Source organism: Octodon degus, unplaced genomic scaffold (assembly GCF_000260255.1).
Source record: "Octodon degus isolate 3935 unplaced genomic scaffold, OctDeg1.0 scaffold00026, whole genome shotgun sequence".
Taxonomy (NCBI): domain Eukaryota; kingdom Metazoa; phylum Chordata; class Mammalia; order Rodentia; family Octodontidae; genus Octodon; species Octodon degus.
Genome location: NW_004524602.1, coordinates 7,478,454 through 7,500,404, shown reverse-complemented (window position 1 = coordinate 7,500,404; position 21,951 = coordinate 7,478,454). Strand labels below are relative to the sequence as shown.

The following is a 21,951-nucleotide window of genomic DNA, read 5'->3' as shown; positions in this document are numbered from 1 at the left end:
CCCAAGGCAGACCTGGGACTCGAACCTGTAGAGCTTAATGCGTAAACCGCTACGCTATCTCTCCAGCTTGTGGGGGTTTTTTTGAGACAGGGTCTTACCAGGTAGCGCAGGCCGGCCTCAGCCTCCCAGCACTCCTCCTGCCTCAGCCTCCCACATGCAGGGATTACAGGCGTGTGGCACCACACAGCTTGCTTTAGACTTCTGGAGACAAAATACATAATTTTTGCCAGATTTTTCTAAACAGCCAAGGGATTTATTTATTTATAGGATGCCCTAGTTTTTGTCCATCCTTTTCTTCAGAATTGCGGTCAGGCGAGCTCGTGCAGTAGTACAGAGCACTTGCAGCGTGCCCTGGAATGCCCTGTCCTCTAGCTGCAGACTTTTTCAGTATTTCACATACGCCTGAGCATTTCTCACTTCTGATATGTATTTCTATTTCCTGTAGAAACCCTTGGGTAAAGTAGGCTGCTTTCTGAGTGATTAGAGTTCCCTTTTATCTGCTGGAAGATGATTCTCATCATTTGAGCTGGAGGACACCGTCACCTCACGTTGTGTGTGGTCAGCAGTAGCCGTCTGGTGTCAGAGCGCGGTGGAGCAGTCGCGAGTGCTGGAGCACGCGGTGGTGGACCCCGTGCCTGGCTCTGTGCTTATTAGCCCACAGCGATGCGGTGATGGTTCCCACGATGAGGTAATCGTATTGTGTTGTAGAGTAAGTGTTTTCTTGGGGCCAGGGAGATGGCTCAGTAGAATAAGCGCTTCCCTGGCAAGCGCTAAACGGTCTGAGTTCAATCCCCGGTTCCGTAAAAAAGAAAAACAGAAGTGTTTTCTTAGGAAAAAAGACCTTTATTGGTCCCTTGGACATAGTGAGACTGACTACTTGACAGTGTGTGTGTGTGTGGTGGTGTGGGTGTGTGTGGTGTGTGCCCCCATTTTCCTTCCTCTTGAGTTTTTGTCATGAAAATAGAACCACTGAGTGGTACTTTCATTTTATTGACATTTATGTTTAGAGTTCAATATTTTAACTGATGCTTTGCTTTCTAAATAGCGTTGGTTGGTGCAGAGCTTGAGATTCTTTAGCGCTTCTAAACTAGCTTCTGCTTTTTACAGGGAAAAAAAATACTGTTTAGGATAACAAAGTAGAATTTGAGAGAGTAATTAATATTCAGAGAGTTTATTCAGATATATGCCAGGAATAAACCATTATTTCGAAAGACAAAACCAGAGTTGTCCAAGGCACTTTGGGAGGAGCAAAAATCCTTTTACACATGTTTCCTGCCCTCAAGGAGGTGACCCCTGTACCCTGCTTCCTTACTGGAGATTGAGCCCAAGGCCTTCCACAGAGCTACATTGCCGACTGTGTTTTATTTTTATTTTGAGACAGTCTTGCTACGTTGCACACGCTGGGCTCAAACTTTAGATCCTGGAGAATCACAGGTGTGCACCGCCGCACCCTGCGTGCTCCCTGGCGTAAGCACGGCAGTGTGGGCCTGTAAGAGGCCATGCTTGGGAGTTACAGGCTTTCAGGCAGTCTCAAATCGAAAACTAGTGGGAAGTGTTTCTGTTTGGGTGGGAGGTGTCCTCCGGCTAGGAGCAGGGGCCAGTGAGGGTGGTGGCAGGGAGCCAGCAGCTGAGAAGGCCTTTTCTAACGAAACAAGAAATTTTACCTTGCTTAGTAAAGATTGTAGACTATCTACATTTGAGCATTTAAGGGTATTTCTTGTTTTCCTGCAAAGGCTTAAGGAGTCCCTCCAAGCAAAGTATGTTAAGGTTGGTATATTTAACTTTTGGATGCTCTGTAATGCCACTGACCTTATGTTTGCTTTCAGTTCATACATAAAATCCTTTGATGCATCTCTGCATTTACACTGTATAAATTTATATCAAAAAACCAATAGAAACAAATTAAATGTTCAGTCAAGAGTTACCAGGAGCTACTTGCACACAGGCCCCTGTCTACGTGAGGAGACAGTGCGAAGGTCCAGGGCATTGCTGCCCTGTCTTCAGATGCTGTGTGCACTGTCAGGCTCCTTGGGAAGGTCCTTCCCTGTGTTAGAGCCAGCGCTTGGGAGCCCAGAGAGGGGCACACACCTGTCCTCTGCGCTGCTGTGGGGGCTGAGCTGGCGGGACCTCAGGTTCATTGTTTGGGGGCCAGGGAAGAACGGCACTTTCCACACTAAGGAAAAAGAAACAAGTGATTCATTTTATAACCCAGATTCCTATTGGTTTGTTTGAAAGCTCCTTTGTGATTGCTTTAATAAGGAAGGAAAGATTTATATGGCATCTTAATTTCTTAATTAGTGGTAGCCTTATTCTGAAACCTAAAGCTTATGGAATGAGTAATAAGGCGTGTGTGTGTGGTGCGCCAGAGATTGAGCCCAGCGCCCCACATACGCTAGGCAAGAGCTTTACCTCTGAACTGTGTCACCAAGCCAAATAATAATTTAAACTCTGTCAGAAAGAACAATTTTAAAAACAGGAAATAGTGTCTATACTGTATGGCATATGTGGTATACATGTGAGGCATACACATGCATGTATAAGAGTAAGGAATTTCAGTTTGGAGAGGGAGAGACAGGAGATAGAATTCCTTCTTACCAAATATCCGTAGTTCAGGTTTCACCTTTGTTAATGATGCTTCTGGCGAGTTCTCAGACATTCATAAATGTCAGTGAAGCTTCAGCCTTTAAACAATGTGCAAATACATACAAGAAAAGTATTTCTATACAATAAATAATATTTTGAAGTTTTTTTTGGTTGTTTTGCTTGTTGTTTTTTGGTGGAATCAGGAATTGAACTCAGACCCTTGCGCTTACCAGGGAAGCACTTATTCTACTGAGCCATTTCCCTGGCCACAAGAAATAATATTTTGCATAAAATTTAATTCCTACTTCAGCTGCCTTTTTTTTTTTTTTTTTTTTTTTTTTGGCAGAACCGGAGATTGAACTCAGGCCCTTGTGCTTGCCAGGGAAGCGCTTATTCCGCTGAGCCATCTCCCCAGCCCCCTAAACATTTGGTTTTTTGTTTGTTTTGTTTTTTGGTAGAACCGGGGATTGAACTCAGGCCCTTGCGCTTGCCAGACAAGCACTTATTCTACTGAGCTATCACCCCAGCTTTCAGCTGCCTTTTTACTTAGGTAAATGGAATTTCTGTGTTCCAATTTATATTCACTTCAAATTTTAAAACCAACAGAAAGTATATCATTTGCTCAGCATGTAGTCAGATCTTAAGTGGGAGGTAAATGAAAGATCCTGGAGCGCTTACATTAACTCAATTTAGTGATCTTCCTGTTTGCTTAAAAAAAATTATACCCCTCTACCCCTGGGGCATCTTAGTTTAAATCTTATTTAATTCATTCTCTCTCTCTCTCTCTCTCTCTCTCTCTCTCTTTTGGTGGAACTGGGGATTAAACTCAGGCCCTTGTGCTTGCCAGGGAGGCGATTATTCCACTGAGCCATCTCCCCGGCCCCAATGAGCTGCTTAGTTTTGAAGCTTCCGCGTCAGTGTGGCGTTCTCGTGAGTAGGTTGTATATGAAACGTGAGACACCTGAAGGCTCAGAGCCCTCTCTTGGAATTTGAGAATGAAAAACAGTTGACTGCTTTCAAAATTTGGAGGGCGATATATGACACTTGAGGCACATTTTTTAAAAACTTAATGTGTTGTGGTAACAGAAAGATAAATGACAGAAAGTGAAGTCTAGCAAAAATGGAATGTAAGGGCGAACACTGGACTGGGTTTGAAAATTGGATTCTAGGCCTGTGATTCCGTTTGAGTTTCTGTTACATCTCTTGTTAGTCTTTGGACAAATTGTGACTGAACAAATTAGTAACTGTTTTGTGTGGGGAATTGAGCGCAGGCCTTCGATTGAAGTAGTACCTTCAGCCCTATTTTTCTTTAGAGACAGAGTCGTAAGCCCAGGCTAGGCTCACACTTGAGACTCTCTTGCCTCAGCCTCCGAGAGCACTGGGATTGCACTTGTGTGTGGGGACCTTTCTTTTTTAATTGCAGAAGATGAGGCAGGTCACAAGGCTAGCACTGTGGTCTGGATGTGTACCTAGAGCCCACGTGTAAGGCTGCATCCCCAGGCAGCACTCTGGGGATGCAGTAGGTCGCTGGGGCGAGACAGGATCTTGTGAGAGGCACTTGGGTCACTGAAGGTGTGCCCTCCAGAGGACCGGGGACCCAGTCTCTTCACCTTGGTCTCTCTCTGCTTTCTGTTTTTGGATGGGCCTTCTCTCTCCGACACACACCTCTGCATGAGGGGTCGTGCTCACCAGAGCCCGGAGCGGAGAACCCGCTGGTCTTGCCAGAGCTAAAGAAACCTTGTTTGTGTACCTAGCTTCTCTGTCGAGTACTTCATCATAGTAACTGAGAGGGGCCCAGCGCAGCAGCCGTGCTGGATGAGTGTTTTTATCCCAAACAATAAGAACCCTGGACCTCTGGAGGCGCTGACACCGAACCAGAAAGCCCTGATACAGTCTGGCAGGTTATTGTAGGTGATTTCACTTCTCACATTTTATCAGTGTTCCTTGTTTGATGCTGTGGAGTAGCTCAAAAGTACTGTATTATGTCTATATCAGAAATTATCCCAGTAATTTCACCCAGAAATCAGCTTCAGCACTCCATTCTCCTGCGTGCCCGTTCTTCTGTGTCACGGTGAACCTGCTGGCCATTCCCATTTTGTACAATAGCATCAAGCTGGCCAGAGAAGGTGTTCCGTAAAATCTCCCTGTCGGCAGCTGTTACACAGACCCTCTTAGGACAGCACTACCATTGTGTGCTGTGAAGGCCCCCTACACTCCACCCGTGCAAAATAAGCACATCATTAGGTTCTTTCTCTCAGCTTTCCTAATGAGCGGAGAGTTCTTACACAGCTGGAAAAGCCCGGGACTCCTTTGCTTAGAAGCAGGCAGGGCCTTTTTCCCCCTTTAGGACTGCACAGTACTTCAAAGAGCACTTCAGCTACACTGTAATTGGTAAGCTTTTCTGGATACAAGGCAGCTCTTTGCTCTTTAAAAAACATTTTTGTCCTAGTTCTTTATATTATTGCTGCTGGAGAAAATTGAGGTGAATAATTTAAAAGCTCTTGTTTCGTTTCAGAAGCTGATGTATAATGTTAGTAGTTTATCTCTTCAAACCATGAGCAAATCATTCTCCTCTTAGGTAGTTGGTGGGAAAACATGTCATGATTTGGGGCCAATAATATGATATTGCAGTCTTCAGTGTAAACACTTGCAAGCCAGATACATGTAGGGTTCAATTCTACAGTTTGCTCCCTAATCATTTTTCCTTAGCAAAATTTAAAACTACCCAATTTCCTCAACTGTATGCTGGTAATACCAAGATCTTCTTAGAATTTGATTGTGGTATGAAAGTATATATAGCACTTGGTAAAAAATACTCATTAAATATTTATGTTTTCTTAACATTCTTCCCCAAGCTGAACCCTCTAAAAAGGAAGAACCTCCCTTTTCATTCAAATGAGATTGTTTTAACTTAAATTAGGTCTCGTGGAGGTTTGAGAACAGATGAAGGTAGCGGGATTGATGCACCATGACGTGCCGCTGGCTTCCAGGACTGGGTCTAGATTCTGGGGGACGGGTCCCCTGCAGGGGATGCGGAGTGTAGGCTAAGTGGGACCCCGCACGGCTCTGCATGCTGGATCTGTGTCTTCAGTGCTTATGAGTAGGGCGTGTTTCAACTTACTGTTTGTGGGGAGCCTGTACTGGATACGATTGTGAAGATGTCGATGTGGGGGGATGTATATAAATATTCCCTACACCTTCAGGGAACTCACTCTAGAGAAGAACGCGGTGTAACAGTTCTTCATAATGACTTTGAACCAGGCCGGAAGAATATGTGTAATTGAGATATAAGTGACTTACTGCATGGACGGACGACGAGAGTAAGGGAGGAGGAAGAGGGCAGTGTGCGCACCAAGGACTCCAGTGAGATGGTTGGTAGACTCTGCTGGCTTCGTCCCAGGGTCCACTTTCTCCTTCTACAGTAACGAGACCCTGATTTTCACTTGGTGTATTGTTGACTGTCACGAAATGTATTTGCTTGTATCCTTTTCAGGTGAGAGAGCTCACATAACAGATTCAACTAATGAGATACTGGAAGTGAAGCACAAGGCTCCAGGAAAGCCTCGTTAAAGCACCTCAGTCCCACGGGAAGATGTTCTCTCTCACCTGTGCTCCTTTCTTCTTCTTTCTGGGCTACAATGCAGATGTAACGCTGAGGCTTCAGTAGCTTTTTTGGGTCATTGGGTGATGTTAAAAGAAGAGAAAGTCTATGTCCTTGGTGAGCATGTAGCCACATCTAAAGATTCAGGCTACCTACTTCTGAGTTCTTTTTATAGGAGCAAAAAATAACAATGGCTAGAGCACAGAACAGTTTATTTTTGGAGTCTGTATCTAGCAACAAGCCTAACACTCACAGATGCAGAGAGCAGTGTGGGTGGACATAGGCATCTGATTCCTTGTAACCCCACTTCTTGTCACCATTTAAATGACTATAATTATAGCTAAAAATGGTATACCAGCACTAGAGACTTAGGAAAGAAAGTATGCACCTGAAATACAGTAATGTCATGGGACTCCAATGAGATGCAGTGTGACTGAAGGAGACGGGGACTCGGGAAAAATGGTGGAGACACACTTGGTAAGCCTAGCAGGAAAGCCATCACCACCACAGGGGTTTCAGCAAAGGACTTAGGGCCCAACTGCAAGAGAGTCTCACAGCAGAAGGGTCATTTGAACCTAAAAAAGCAGTAACCACATTACCTTGAAACACATCAGATATATTAAAAAGCCTGTAAGCTTATGTTTTGCTTTTTTAAAAAATTCATTATTGGTTATTAACCAGTTCTTCATTTTTTTGGTAAATTAAAAATTCAAGGGGCCGGGGAGATGGCTCAGTAGGATAAGCGCTTGACTGGCAAATGCAAGGATCTGAGTTCAATCCCCGGTTCTGCCAAAAAAAAAATTCAGTCACTGACTCTGTCCTGTACAACTGTATAATCTCAGGGTAACCAAATAGTTGGTGATGTTGCAGCCAGTGTACTTACCTAAGTCACTCATAGAAGCCGGGTGCAGAGACAAGCAAGTTATTGGGGGGCCGGCGGTGGGCACCCAGTAAATGTCTGAGCACCGACCCTGACGGGCGGGGAATAGTTGCACAGGTCTAGTTCTGGGCTTAGCTCCAGGTTGCGTGGGTGGCGCTGACGTGACTTAGTGCAGCGACAGAAGTACTACAGAGCATGGGCTTAGCTTGTGACAAGGGAACAAAAGTACTCAGCATTATGCAGAGGTAACTAAGACAACATTTACATGAAACAAACTTAAGCTCAAAGATGGTGCCTTGGGTTGGTTCTTTTTTGCACTTCACTAAGGGCACGATTTTATTTCTGAAATGTTTCAACTGTGACGTTAGGAAGGACAGATAGAACTACTAGGTGAGCTGCGGGTGGAGCAGCCGTGTGGCTGGATTAGGCTGACGGCGCCTGAACGAAGGACTCATCCTCTTGTCACAAAAAGACACAGACATAAGCCTCCTGATGAAAGTTCACACCTCCATCGTGAAATGTTCTTGCTGACAAATCAAACGCTACCGTATCGAGCTTCTGTAGCCCCCTGCTGGTTCATAGCAAGCGCTGGAGGGACTGAGGAGGCCAGAGTGCAGCTTGTGCAGCTAGAAACAGAACAAGAAGAGTCGCACTCGCTGCAGGGGAAAGCATATATTCCTAATATAAATGTTTGCCTCAATATCAAGAAAATCTTAGGAAGTATTTTATATGTTCACATATCTTAAAATCATGGAGTCCATAGAAGAAATTATGGCAATGAACTCACAAGCCAGTAGATCGCGGTGAAAGCTGATAAGAAAGGCAAAAAGTACTGAATAGAAGAACAGACAATAAGATCGGAACTAAGGCGTGCAGTGTTCAAGTAAACAATGGAACAGAAATTGAATATGCAGTACCCAATTTCAACTGTGCATCAAATACAATAGATGTGAATATTTAGTTACATGAAATGTGAGCTTGAGAAGCTTTCCCAGTATTCAGAAGGAAAGGAGAGGAGACAGAAAAAATATTTGAAGAAAAAGATGACATAGGAGTCAAAAAGAATAAAGAGATCCAACATACAGAGAAGATATTCTGGAAAGACTTGAATAAACCAAACAGGAACAATTATTAAATGCAATAGGAGACAGAAGAAAAAAAACAAAAACAAAAAACAGATGAAGGATGACCCGAATCTACAAACTAAGCTTAGACATTAACAAGTTTGGTTTTGGACAAAGCTGAATTTATACTTGTAATAATACATAGAACAAACAGTTAAAATACAAGCCACCTGCTGGAATGATCTCGGGCTAGTTCTTCCAGCGAATGACTGCTGTGTGTTTGCTTGGTGTTCTCCCTGTGCAGCAGCCTCCTGTGGGTGATGACTGGAATGAGGAAAAGCCCCAGCTTTCACCAGAACAGCACCTGTGCGCGAAATGTCCCGCTGTCTGGCAACAAGCCTGTTTGAACTGCCTTCGGCAAGAGACACGGTATCTGTGTTCATCACCATTGAGACTGAAGTTGAATATTGATTGGGAGTAATCATTGATCCCTAACACAGAGTTCCTGTCATTTCTAGAAAATGTTTGCCATTATTTTATATGTATGAATCACTAAGTCCTGGCAAACACACGTCTGAAATAACTCTTGCCTGAGTCAGTGATTTCATGAAGGGTTGTATAATTCTCATTTTCTGATTTTTTTCTTTTGTATTAGGTGGCCTTCTGTGAGACCAAGTACTTTATTGACTGGGGCTATTTGTTCTGAAATGTAGTTCCTACAGAGCCAGGTCAAATAAATGACTTCCGTAAGTGAGTTACCAGTTTTCACCAGCTCAGATGCTTACCCGTACTTTTGTCTGGCTGTCTCGTTTTTCGAATATCATTGTGAACTCGAGGTTTCTTTATTGACTCAGTGTGTTTTGGTCAGCTTCAGACATAATCTTTACAGTTTTGGCAATAGGGAAGGGGACCTTTCAGAAGGACCTCTGCATTTCTTTGCTTGACACCGTATTTTTAAATTATGAAAATCCTTCAAAATACACGAAAGAATGTACATGTCAGACTTACCAGTTTTCAGTACTTTCCAGGTTTATTTGATCCTGCATGGCTTTGTTGACCCCTAGATTCATACTCTCTTGGTATTTGAAAGCTACTTTGTTGTCTAGGGCGGAAGTCATACCAGTCTACCCCTGATTCTGATGCGGGTGAATGGACCAGAATGGTCCCTGTTCTTGCGTGGGTCAAGAAAAGAACGGCCAGGAACGTGCCTCGTAGTATGGAGTTAGGTCTGTTGAAGCTCGAAGCGCAGCAGCAGGAAGAGACAGCAGGACAAAGCCGGCTTTCCACCTCGGCATGCAGCATTTATAGGGTCAGCATCCGCAGGTCTTAGGCCCTTCTCTGTCTCCTTCAGTGTCAGCAGTCTGTTGACCTACGCTTGCACCTGACTAGTAATCATTAGGGTGGTCTGTGTGTGTGCTTGAACGTGAGGAGGGAGGTGGCTCACGTGCCTTTCCTGATAATGTCAGGTGGTGCTCACAGTTGAACGAAAGGGAGTGCCTCAGCCCTTTGTTTCTAACTGCACTAGCAACATCCATTTCTCTTAGAGACCTGATTGCCTTTAGAAGAGAGATATCAGCCGTGCACCTTGGCACAAGGGCTATTGAAAGGCTTGGTGGGTGGGTTGTGTCAGTCCCAGGGACTCAAGCAGGGCTTCACACTGACCTGTATCCTGAGGCATATTTTGTAGAGACAGAGTTTCACCAAGTTTGTCACACTGAGCTCAAGTTTGAAATCTTGTGCATCAACCTCCCAGAGTGCTGGGATTATGGGTGTAACTAACATGCCTGGCTTTTAAAAAAAAGAAATCCTTTATTTATGTATTTGGTACAGGGTCTTGCTACATAGCTGAGGCTCATAATGATTCTCCTGTCTCAGCCTCCCCAGCGCTGGGATTGCAGGCATGCACCACCATGCCTAGTTTTGGTGACTGGCACAACATGCAGTACTGGGAATCGAACCCAGCTTTTTGCAGGCTTTTATTTTGACCGTCCCCATCATGTGACTTCTCGTAAGGGTATCCTGGTTGTGTAAGCAGTGTTACTCTCATTTGAGTAGTAGAGGAATGATACTTCTTAAGAATGAAGTGAGGAGGTTTATATTTCTATTTTAATTGGTCAAAGGATTAGGCATAGCTTACTATTCAAATGTTGACATGTCAGTATTTTTGGTAAAGGATTTTTATCTTTTTATTTTTTTAGGGAAGAGTCTACAAGGGTGTTCAGGGTTTCAGTACTAGATGGGACTCATAGTGATCCACCTGTTTACAGCCTCCCAAGAACTGGAATTATAGGTGTGCACCACCGTGCCCAGTCTCAGTCACTGCCTCAGTGTGCCCTGGGGATCATTGGAACCCCCGGCCCCTGCACCTGCTTGCAGGTGCTTTAATCCACTGAGTTACTTGGCCAGACCTTTAGGATTTTTTTTTTTAAATAGGATTTTAAAGTATCTCTGTGCCTCTACAAGAAAATCTGTTGGTAAATATATGACCTATATGTAAACCAGACTTGGTTTTTTAGCATTTAATACATTTTCTCATAGTAATAATGCAAATGATAACACATTACAGATTGAATATCACTAATGCAAAACCCAGAAATCCTGCAAGCCCCGAAATCTGAAATTTCTTGAATACTGTCCTGATGCCACAGTGGAAATCCTCTGCCCTGACACTGCTTGGTGCACACATGCATGAAAGATACTGTATGCAGCTACCTGTTATGTTTTGTGGATAACTGCATATAAAGCATAGATGAATTTTGTGGTTCAGTTAGGCCTGTTCCCAAAATACCACATTTATTTTATTTTATTTTTTTTTTAATTTTTTTTTTATTTATATTTGTGTGTGTGTGTGTGTGTGTGTGCGCGCACGCGTGTGTGTGTGGCCAGCTCAGCCCACCAGGGGGCGCGGCTGGCTGGCATGTGGGGCCGGGGGATCGAACCATGGTCCCTGTGCTTTGCCAAGCTTGTTCCAAGTAGGTGCTCTAGACCACTGAGCCATCTCACCAGCCCCCCAAAATACCACATTTATACATGTGCAGATATCCCAAAATCTGAGGCGGATGTAAGGGTGATCTGGCTGTGACGTCTGTCACCCCATTGATTGCCAAGGTTGATTCGGCTGACCTACGCGCGTCCCCTTCCTCCCTCAACGATCCATGTACATCCGTCCTGAAGCTGAGCGCTCAGTCAAAGAGGATGACCACCCTGGACAGAGGAGGACTGTTCCTCGGTCAGGGGTATACGAGTAGCTGCGCTCGCCTGCTAGAACCTCCCAAGTTCCCAGAATCTGAGGAAATCTGAAAATGTTTTAGATACCCAGTCAATATTGGGTTTCCAAACATGTGTACATGTTCTTGTTTGGTTGGCTGTTTGTTTAGTTGGTTGGTTTTTCCGTTTTTTGTTTTTTTGAGACAGTTCAGGCTTGGCCTTGAGCTGTGTAGCACAGGTTGGCCTCAGGCTCACAGCAGACCCCCTGCCCCAGCCTCCTGGGCTTGCAGGTGTGCATTGTCACACCTGGCCTATGTATGGTTTTCAAGGTGAACTGAGCCCAAATCTTTGGTTCCTTTCCCTCCTCATGTCCCACTGAAATGAAATTTACAAAAATAAAAAATGAAGAAATCAGTAACAAGAAATACGGCTACCAAAGGATGACACAGATTTCTGGACCTTTGTTTGGGACCCAGAAGGCTCAATTGTACCCTGTCTTCACTTCACCATACCTGTTTTCTTTCATCCCCGAACTCGGGCTACAAGTAGCTGGCACAAATCCCAGGCAAAATATCAGACAGGTTTTCTTCAGAGAAGTTGGCAAGAGCTAGGACTTCTAAAGTACATATTCTGTTCCCAGAACAAAGAGAAAAAGCCATCCTCTCTCTCTGGCATCTAGGCCTGGTGCCTCCCCACCCACTCGCCCTGGGGGAGCGCTGCCAGCAGCCTGTGCAGGCCTGCACCCGCCTACACTCCCTGTCATCTCCCCAGGACCACATGCCAGCCAGGAAATAGGAGATTGTGCGCCTCCTGTGTCACCCAGCCTAGGAGGTGAGTGAGCAGCCCAGAGACCTCCAAACACATGAGGAGCTGACAGGAGCAGGAGACAGGTTCCAGAAAGGGACATCGCCAGTGGAAAACTCCAGAACCTCAGAGAGAACTTTATTTTAAAGTAAAGAACCCAGGAATCCAAGATAATGCTGCACCCGCTAAACAAGAATGGGCAGGCACAGACTTCAGCGTGGAGGAGCACACCATGTGCAGGACTGCGAGAATCCATGTCAGACCTCAACACAGCCTCTCAAGACTGCAGAATTTCTAGGATTAACAAAAGACTCAGCAGCCATACACATACCATACCAGGCTCGAATAAACCTTAGTGTTTTAAGGCAGTGAACCTCTGTGGCACAAGTGCCTGCCTGGCAAGCACAAGGTCCTGAGTTTGATTCCTGTCACAATGACAACAGAAAAGACAGTGAAGCTTCAGAATAAGATATACATACTTTGGGGAGAAAATATCCACCCACAGAGTCTGTATCTTGCTAAGAATGAGTGCAGATATAGTTGTTTTCAAATTCCAGTGACTACATAGTGAGTTCAAGACCAGTCTGAACTACAAGGCTGTCAAAAAAAAAAAAAAAGAAAAAAAGAAATTCATCTTAGGTTTGTATTTTTATCTCATTCCTGTAAAAAATGCTTATTGTGGGAAGAGTAAGGAAGGATTGCATTAACACAGTTAAGTAGCTGTGGATTCACATCATACAGTAATTACAGAGTGACTGGCCAGCATCCCTTTACTCAGCAGACTGAAATCAGCCATCCGTTGCCCAGGTAACTGGCATACTTTCTCATGTGTCCTGGTAACCCCTGCACTGTGAGCATAGCAACCTGACACACCCTCTGGCCAGCAAGACCAGCAGCATCGGATCCTCTCATCAGGACTGGAATGACGTCGTATGACTTCAGCGAGAAGCGGCATTCTGACTGTTGAGATTAGACTCGGGAGTAGAGCAGTAAGCAAAGGGAGAGCAGAGTCCTGTGGAGCTGGCACTGCCCTGATGTGATGCTCAGAGGGGAGCTGGTGAGGAGAAGGAAGGTTCAGAATGTGACTTGCGGGTAGAGCCAACGAGATGTCCTGACTGACTGAAAAGGGGTGAGCCAGAGAAAAGTCGGGGCTTTTCACATAGCAGCAGCAGGGGAAGGAAGGATAGGTTGGTAGAAAGATCAGCAGTGAAGTTGTAGGTGTTTTTCAGAAATCTGTTTGGCCTCACTTAGATGTTGGTAACAGATACGCATGCGTCTGTAATTCCAAAGAAAGGTCTGGCGTGGAGATAGCATTTGGGGGCAGTCAGCTTATCAGTTGTTTTTGGAGGCTGCTCAGAAATGTATGATAACGAGGCCTGAGGATGAGCACTTATGGAGTATTGCAGCATTTCAGGGGCAGGGAGACTGGAGGGACGCCTCAGAGAAGACCGGAAGCGGTCAGTGTGCTAGAACCGTGAGAGTGCGGGGCCCCAGAAACCAGGGGAGGACAGCTCCCGGCTCTGGCCTGCGTCGTGCGGGCTGTGCTGTGCTGCTCGGGCCACACAGGGTGAGCACTGCGAATGCTCAGCTGGCTTTGGCAACGTGGGTGTCAGTGTTTTTCCTCAAAAGGCTCTGGTTTTTTCCTGACAGTTACTAAGGTATTGGGACATAAATACTTCAGTGACGTGGTCTTAGCTACTTAAAACGGAACTGATAAAGCACTTTTTCGGCTTGTGGAGGGGCAGTATTAAAAACATACTGGTGTGCCAAGCATCTCAGTTACTCTTCTCTCGTTGCTGAGACAGGTACCCAACAGCCAAAATGAAGGAAGGAAAGGTTTGTTTAGCTCATAGTTAGTGGAGGTTTCAGTCCATACTCGGCTGGCTCCAAGGCAGAGCGGCACATGGCAGAGGGCAGCAGCTCATGGCGGTGGAACAACAACAATGCAATAGAGAGAGAAAGACTGTCTCTTATATATTACATTCAGGCTGCCGCCCCAGGGTGGGGTGTAGTACACCCATAATCCCAGTGGATCATGAGTTAATCTCAAACTCTAGAAGTCCCCACCCCATGACTGAATGAGGCTTTAGGGGGACAACTAGTCACAAACCATAACACCAAGGGAGCACAACGTAAAACAAATGTGGGCATCTCTGCCTCAGAGGATGGTGCTGCTTGAGCATTTCCCTAGAGGGCAGAACCTCATCTCTTCTTTGTGCTAAAAAGTTGAGTTAGAGATTTCAAGTCTGATCAGATTATGAGTATTTAATACAATTGGGCTAATATGGTTGTTAAATAAAAATACATACTGCGTGCATATCAGTGACCTCTCTGTGCAAATGTTTCTGCTTGCCCCCGTAGGTATGTTCTGAATATGCGTTGCTTGGCAGCCCGGGTCAGCTATAAGACTTTGATCATCATCTGTGCGCTCTTCACTTTGGTCACAGTGCTTCTGTGGAATAAGTGCTCCAGCGATAAAGCAGTCCAGTTTCCGCGACATTTGAATAGTGGCTTCCGAGTGGATGGAGTAGAAAAAAGAGCAGTGGCGGCATCCGAGAGGAACCACTACCTGAACCATGGGGCCAAGCAGCAGTCGGACGAGGCCTTCCCTCAGGAGCAACAGAAAGCACCCCCTGTTGTCGGAGGTTTCAATAGCAACGGGGGAAGCAAGGTGTTAGGGCTCAAATACGAGGAAATCGACTGTCTCATAAATGATGAGCACACGATCAAGGGGAGGCGAGAGGGGAGTGAAGTCTTTCTTCCATTCACGTGGGTGGAGAAATACTTTGACGTTTATGGAAAAGTGGTTCAGTACGATGGCTATGAGCGGTTCGAATTCTCCCACAGCTATTCCAAAGTCTACGCACAGAGAGCCCCGTATCACCCCGATGGGGTGTTCATGTCCTTTGAAGGCTACAATGTGGAAGTCCGAGACAGAGTCAAGTGCATCAGTGGGGTGGAAGGTCAGTGTCTTTCTGCTCCACTTGCTGCGTCTAGCCTGGTGGTGCTGGCAGGTGCAAGGTCAGGTCAAGGGACCTTCTGTGGCTGTGCCTCACCAGGGACGAATAGGTCAGGTCTGCACCTTGCATCAGTAGGATCATCCCATCACTCTGCCTAAATCCCACATTCTTGCTCGCAAGGGTGAGCACAGCATGTCCTCAAGACTTGGCTGGTACCTGCACAGTTACCTGTTAGGGTGGGAATCTGAAATGTCCTCACACAGCTCCTGTGCTCAAGGCATGGTCCCCAGTGCAGCAGCATCCAGGGCTGGGCCCTTGCAGGGTGAGGAGGCCCTGAGGCCTCTGGTGTCCTAGATGGACCATGGGGTATGGGCTTCAGGGGGTGGGGCCAAGCTGGACGCAGTGGGTCCTGGACAGGGCTGCGTCTCCTTCTCCTCCCTGCCTCCTGGCTGCCATGAGGTGGGCAGCCTGGCTTCACCACACCCTATGCCACGACCTTCTGCCCCAGCAGCGGAGCCATCCTGTCTCCTGGACCAAAACCAGGTGCCCAAGGAGGTCTTTCCTCATGAAAGTTGATTTCCTCAAGCATTGTGTCCCGGTGACAGAGAGGTGGTCTCATCTCGGACAGGGTTTCCAGGCCTCCACGGGCAGTGCGGCAGCACTGTTGGTTCTGCATTTGCACCAACCTCCTGTAGTCTATGTGTACTGTCTTCTGTTGTCCTTAAAACCTGCAGCATTTGGATATAGTTAATACATTTTAGAATTTACTTTGCTTTTGCCAGTACCTAGGATCGAACTCAGGACCTTGTACTTTCCAGGCAGGTACTTAGACCTGCTGAGCTATCTTCCTGGCCCCTAGAATTTGCTTTTCAAACATAGGATTTACTGGGGGGGGGGATTGAATTTGCCTTTAAAATACATCGTTTAAACCAAGTAAATAACAGTGTTTTTGAGATTGTTTGGTTTGGTTTTTGTTTTGTTTTCCTTATTTTGTTAGAAAGTGATTTAATTTCCATTTTCTTTTTTAATAGTAGGCCTGATTTAATATTTATAAAAGCCACGTCGAAGCAAGCTGTCCACTTACTGTATATTTTCCCTTTGGAATGAAGTGTGCTTGCCTGGTATGTGGATGTTTTCAGACTTTTTGGGTCCAAGGCACACATTAGAAAACTGAAGCCTGTATATTTTGGTGCAGGATTTCTCCTTTGTTTTTATTATTTATGTGGGTGTTCGTGTGTTTGTTATGTATTTGGTCCAGGGTCTTCCTAGGCAGCTTGGACTCACAGTGATCCTCTTGTTTTCAGCCTCCCCAGCTCTGAATTACAGGCGTGCACCACCACGCCCAGTCTCGGTGGCTGGCTCAGTGTGCCCAAGCGGCGGGGCTGATATGGTGCTGGGGATTGAACCCTGGCCCCTGTACTTGCCTAAGCGGACGCTTAGCCTACTGAGCTATCTTGCTGACCCTTATTTATATAGGTTTTTAAACATTTACCAAATGTTTACAAGAGGAAAGGGGACAAACATACCTATATACTCTCACTTCAAAATAATTGTTGCTGTTTTTGTATATTCCTTAAAGACCTTTATAGTTAGACATACGTTTATCCTGCTTTTAATAATATTTCCTCTACAAGGATTCAGGAGAGTACAGTGGTATCTTGGTTTATGAACTTAATTTATGATTTGGAGGAAGATGATTCCACTTGTGTTTGTATTGGGGAAGGTGGTCCCGTGGTCGTGTTTGTCATGCTATGTGGAGTTTGTGAATGGAAGCAAAATGCTGCTGACCACTGTTGCTTGTGCACCAAATTGTTCGCAGACAGCAGCATTTGTGAGCTGAGCTGTTGCTGTACTCATCTGGTGGAGACCGCAGCTGTGCCGTTGGCTAGAATCTCGACGGCAGTGTGCAGGAGGTGCTGTGGTGCAGGGTGAGACAGCCCGGGCCCGCGCCGGCCAGCGGGCTTCCATGCTGTGATAGCTTTCGGGAGAGCAGACCAAGGCCTGGGAGAGCTTACTGACGCCCACTTTCACGCTGGAACCGCACTTCAGCACTCATCCGGGGACAGACATGCGCCACCCCAAAGCCGTAGCTGTCCCTAGCTCCTTGGCGGTGCGCTGAACCACATACGGTCTTGGAGGCCCCAGTCTCCGCTGTGCCACTCACATACCTGACAGTTGTTTGTAAACTAACAGATACGATGACAGCTCATCTGAAGGCATCTGGCGTGATTCAGCAGTGTGCAGTGTAGTGACGCAAGTCCACGTAGAAATTCCCGAGACACGAATCCCATATAGTGAAATTTTTGCTTTCTATCTTGAGATAATCTACTGATGGATTATTTTAAGACTCTGATCAAATATAAAACTTTAATTCAATTTTAAAACTACTCCTGGTTCAGAAGTGTGTTTTTTGAGGGGCTGTTTTGTTGTCTTTGGTTTTGGCTTTTGAGACAGGCTCTCACTGTAGTTCCGACTGCCCTTGAAGCTCCCCTTTGGCACACGCTGGCCTTGAATGCATGGCAGGCCTCCTGCCTCAGCCTCCAGAGTGCTGGGACGACAGGTGTGGGCCGCCAGTCCATCCAGGAAGTACATTTTGGTAGGAAGGATAGGAGAAAGAATTTCAAACTGTTGATGTTCTAAGTTGCCCGGGTACGACTGTGTTAAGCACATGTTTGACCTGTCAGATAATAGACTGCGTTATTAGATCATACCTTGACACTGGAGTGCCAAGTAAACAGCATGATCGAGTAGAAATGCTAAACAAAATTTAGGATTAATGTTTAGAATAAAATGTATGTGCCTGTATTGCTTCTGAATTGTACAGACTTTGCATCTGTGAAATAGGATTATAAAAAATCTATAGCTAATAGCAGAAGTAACGGACATAGAGAATCTGTAAAGGCTAATTTATAATGTGGAGCTGCTGCCAACAAATAAGAAAGATGAGCGAGCACTTACCCTCCGGCTAGTTGGTTACTGCCGCCCAGGAATTCAGAAGGCTTGGAAGTTGCTGATAGCCCTCGAGCCCGGCAGCGGCACTGTGAAGAGTAGCATTCAGACGGGCCTGTACTGTCCGGGTGTGCTCATGCATTTGATTTCTGTGCTTACAGGCGTGCCGCTGTCTACCCAGTGGGGACCTCAGGGCTACTTCTACCCGATCCAGATTGCACAGTATGGCTTAAGTCATTATAGCAAGAATCTGACGGAGAAACCTCCTCATATCGAGGTGTATGAAACAGCAGAAGACAGGGACAGAAACAGCAAAGCTAATGACTGGACTGTGCCCAAGGGCTGCTTTATGGCCAGTGTGGCTGATAAGTCTAGGTTCACCAATGTTAAGCAGTTCATCGCACCAGGTAAGTAATGCACTGCATGTGGCTGCTAATTTTATATCGATTTATGGTGCCTGATACGCCCTTAAAATTTTAATGTTTTTAAAAACATGTTAGCAGGCTGTTCATTTTACATCCATAATAAATGGAATAGCCCAAGTGGAATCCCAGGAGAAGACACAGCTAAATGAGCAAGGTTATGGCAGAGTCCTTACTGTGTGAAGAGCAAGCCTTAGACTGAACGTCGTGGTCCAGGTGACAGAGCAGGGCCGTATCCCAGGGAGCCAGCCCATGGCTTCTGTTCTGTGGTGCTGGGGGTCAGCCTGGGGGTGAGCGCGTGCCAGGCCCGTGCCCTCCACGCAGCTGCAGCCCAGCGTGGTCTGTTGGCACTTCTCAGCGCAGTACCTTGGTACTTGCTTGCTTTCAAGCTTGTCAGACTTGGGACCGCACACGTTTTGACATAAAGCATTCTGCCCCAGTGCCAGTCGCCGTTTGGTTGCCGCACACAAGCTGGCGCTGCCCATGTTGGCTGCCTCCCAGCCTCTGCCCTTTCTGGGCTGCACCATTTCTTTGGTTCTCTTGCTCTTGGCGCTTGTCATACCTCCCAGAAGCAACAGGCACATCCCCAGGGACCACTGCAGTTTAATTTGGAAAACTTTTATGGAGAGCTATCCTTTTCTTTGCATATCTTTTACTAAGAGCTTTTTGCTTTTCTAAGAAAATATAACATTACCAAATAGGCCTGCTTCCATATTGAATTTTACTAATGTACTAAATTATCTCAAACTTCATATAAAACCATTTTCATTAATAAAATCATTTATGAAATCAAATTAACTTTATGCAACATTTCCCCTTTTACTAAGACAGTCCCATTAATTAGGATGTAATATATTTTTTGCACTGATCAATATCCATGAGAATTAATGAGTCCGTTACTTAAAAAGACAATGAAATCATCTTAGCACCTCAGGCTTCATTCTCTCTGGGAGAAATGTTGTCAAGATCAGAACTCATCTCCTCTGCCAACCCTACACTCAGTAAATAAGAAAGAGGAAAGGTTACCAGACTTTTTCTATATTCTCTCCTTGTCCTTTATTGATGACTGTGTAATTCACAGACCTTGAAGCCACAATACAAATCTACTCGTTCTAGGTGACCTTAAGTAATGGATTTATGAGGGTTTAATGCAGTGCAAATAATGGATGACCTTTAGGTTTTATTCTGTGACTAGGACTTCTTTTTCCCATGGCATTCTGTGATATTGCAGTACATAGGGCATCTTTGCTTATTGTAAAACAGTAGGCTTGACTGGTGAGAAATTACAAGGAAGTGTTTAAGAATATTTAACTTGTGATTCCTAAGAGGTTACTGCAGCAGGAAATTATTAGACCAAGCAAAAGAACTTTGAGTTTTGGATTCACACAAAGAGTGTAGTCTATATTAATTAATATGTGGTCTAGATTAAGGTTGCAAACAGCCCTCATCCTGGTCTCGAGTGGGAGAGGCTGTCTTAGAACGGTGTTTTGCACACTGTCCTGTTCGAGGCAGTGGCTTTCGTGGTGCACCGTTGGGTGCCCTGGATTATGCAGAAGTAGATCCTCACATCCTATGTGAGCGATCCTTACCTTTGCCCTCCATTGGACTGTGGCCAGTAGCTGGAGGTGAAACCTTTTAAGCAAAAGGAGGAGGTCCCTGAGCGGCAGCCACTGGCCGATGCGCCACGCCTAACCAGGGTTGGAGCGCTGCTGTCGGTGTGCTAGCTGGGAGGGGAGTGCATGCTTTGACCCCCTGAGTGTGCCTGTGCCGCATCCTACAAGGCAGGAGGAAGATAGGTGGGAGCCCGAGGTTCTCCTCAGCAGAGCAGAAGAGGGCAGCAAGGAGGTGAGTCCGCTGTACTGAAATGACCGTGAGAGCTCTCAGAAGGGACAGTCATGGGGACGGTTCAGGGAACACCTGTGAATTTCTGAAGAAATCAGGATGTGGGCATGAGAGCCTGGGTTTAGTGAGATGCAGCTGGAGGACCACAGGCTGAATGCTGTTGGCCTTTTTTCCCTTGGCATTGAGGTTTTTTCCCCTGGAAGGAAACAGGAATCATCTAAAGGTCCATTACATAAGTCTGCAGCGTATTTTTTGTTTTGTTGGATAATGTTTTCTCTCCCTGATTATAAAATTGAATGAATAGAAACATTATGCTAGTCCTGTTCTATTAAATTACATCAGCCTTCCCTCTCCCAACGCCCTCTTTATTTCCTTCCCGTGACCTTCCTGCTCCGTCTTTGCCTCTTGTGCTTTTGTGAGCTTCTTTTCTTCTGCCTGCTGTTTGTCTTGGGTATCTGTGAGGCTGAGGGCGCGGCCTCCTCTCAGCGGGGTGGACCTGTTGCATCAGTGTGTCTGCTGACCAGGAGAAAACACCCCTGGAAAGACCTTTGCAGCTTCATGGAGTTGTGACTGACAAGTGCAGTTGTGCATATCTCCGTTGTACAGTACAGTGAGACACGCATCCATCCATCCGTGCCACATGTTACAGGCGTTCCGTGAATGGGCTCTTAGATGATTTTCACACCCGGCCGTGCACACAGGAGTCCAGATTCCGCTTCCTCTGAGTTGATATCCAGAAACTAGATCGCTGCTGCTCTGCTTGTAGTTCAAGAGCAGCCTCCATGCTGCTTCCGAATGGCTGTGCCACCTTTCATCGCCTCTCAGAGCTCTCGGCGCCCTTGGCTCCAGGTCCCCAGCGGTGTTTTGTCAGCTTTGTCTTTTGGTGATGGCCATTCACACAAGTGTGAGCTGCGGCCCTTGGTTGAGGGCCGCAGCTGCAGTGGCCAGGGCTGTGGAGAGCCTTGGCCCCCAGAGTGGCTTCTCTGGGACCACTGCTTAGTTGTATGATCTCCCATAGACTCTGGGTATTGAACCTTTACTCCATAAATGATTTGCAAACATTTTCTCCACTTCTATAAATTGTCTTTTTATTTGATTAATTACCTTTCTGTGCAGAAGCTTCACAGAGTGCTGTAGACCCACTCTTTTTGCTTTTGTGGCCTGTATGTTTAGTGTCAAATCACAAAATCGTTGACAAGATCAATGTCAGGACTGCTTCTGAATGTTTACCACCCTTCGTTGCCTAAGGCATATACCACACTTGAGGAATAAGCGGTCATAGGCGCTCCTGGGGGTGGCAGCTCGCAGAGGGTAGGGGTTATGAATTTCAAACGCTAGAAAAAGGAAAATCCTCTCCTAGCAGATTTGGAGCAGGGATCCCAGATGGCTGTGTTTCCGGAGAGCTGAGAGCCTGGCCAGCTGTGTTTCTAGACTACTGTCGCAACGACCTCACTAGCATTTTCAGACCTCGCCGAGCAGGGATGGCAGTTATTTAACTTCACGTGTAGGTACATCTGAAGACTAGGAGTGTAGATTGCCTGATTTAAAGAGAGGATTGTGACTTCTGTCATTACTGCTGAATGACTCGGTAACCCCCTCTACTGGTATTAAGTTTGTAGAAAAATTAAGCTTTTTTTTT

At 45.9% G+C, this 21,951-nt stretch overlaps 1 protein-coding gene across 2 annotated transcripts in view; it reads left to right on the top strand.

Moving 5' to 3' along the window:
- Glce (glucuronic acid epimerase) overlaps nt 1–21,951 on the top strand; it is an 84,091-nt gene that overhangs the window by 55,798 nt on the left and 6,342 nt on the right. Inside the window, exons 3-5 of one of the 2 annotated variants that reach the window (XM_023712544.1) lie at nt 446–688; nt 14,501–15,102; nt 18,210–18,455. In XM_023712544.1, the coding sequence (XP_023568312.1) occupies nt 672–688; nt 14,501–15,102; nt 18,210–18,455 (865 nt within the window). In that variant the 5' untranslated portion in view covers nt 446–671. The remainder of the gene's footprint in view (nt 1–445; nt 689–14,500; nt 15,103–18,209; nt 18,456–21,951) is intronic. The other variant, XM_004628782.2, reaches the window with a different exon arrangement.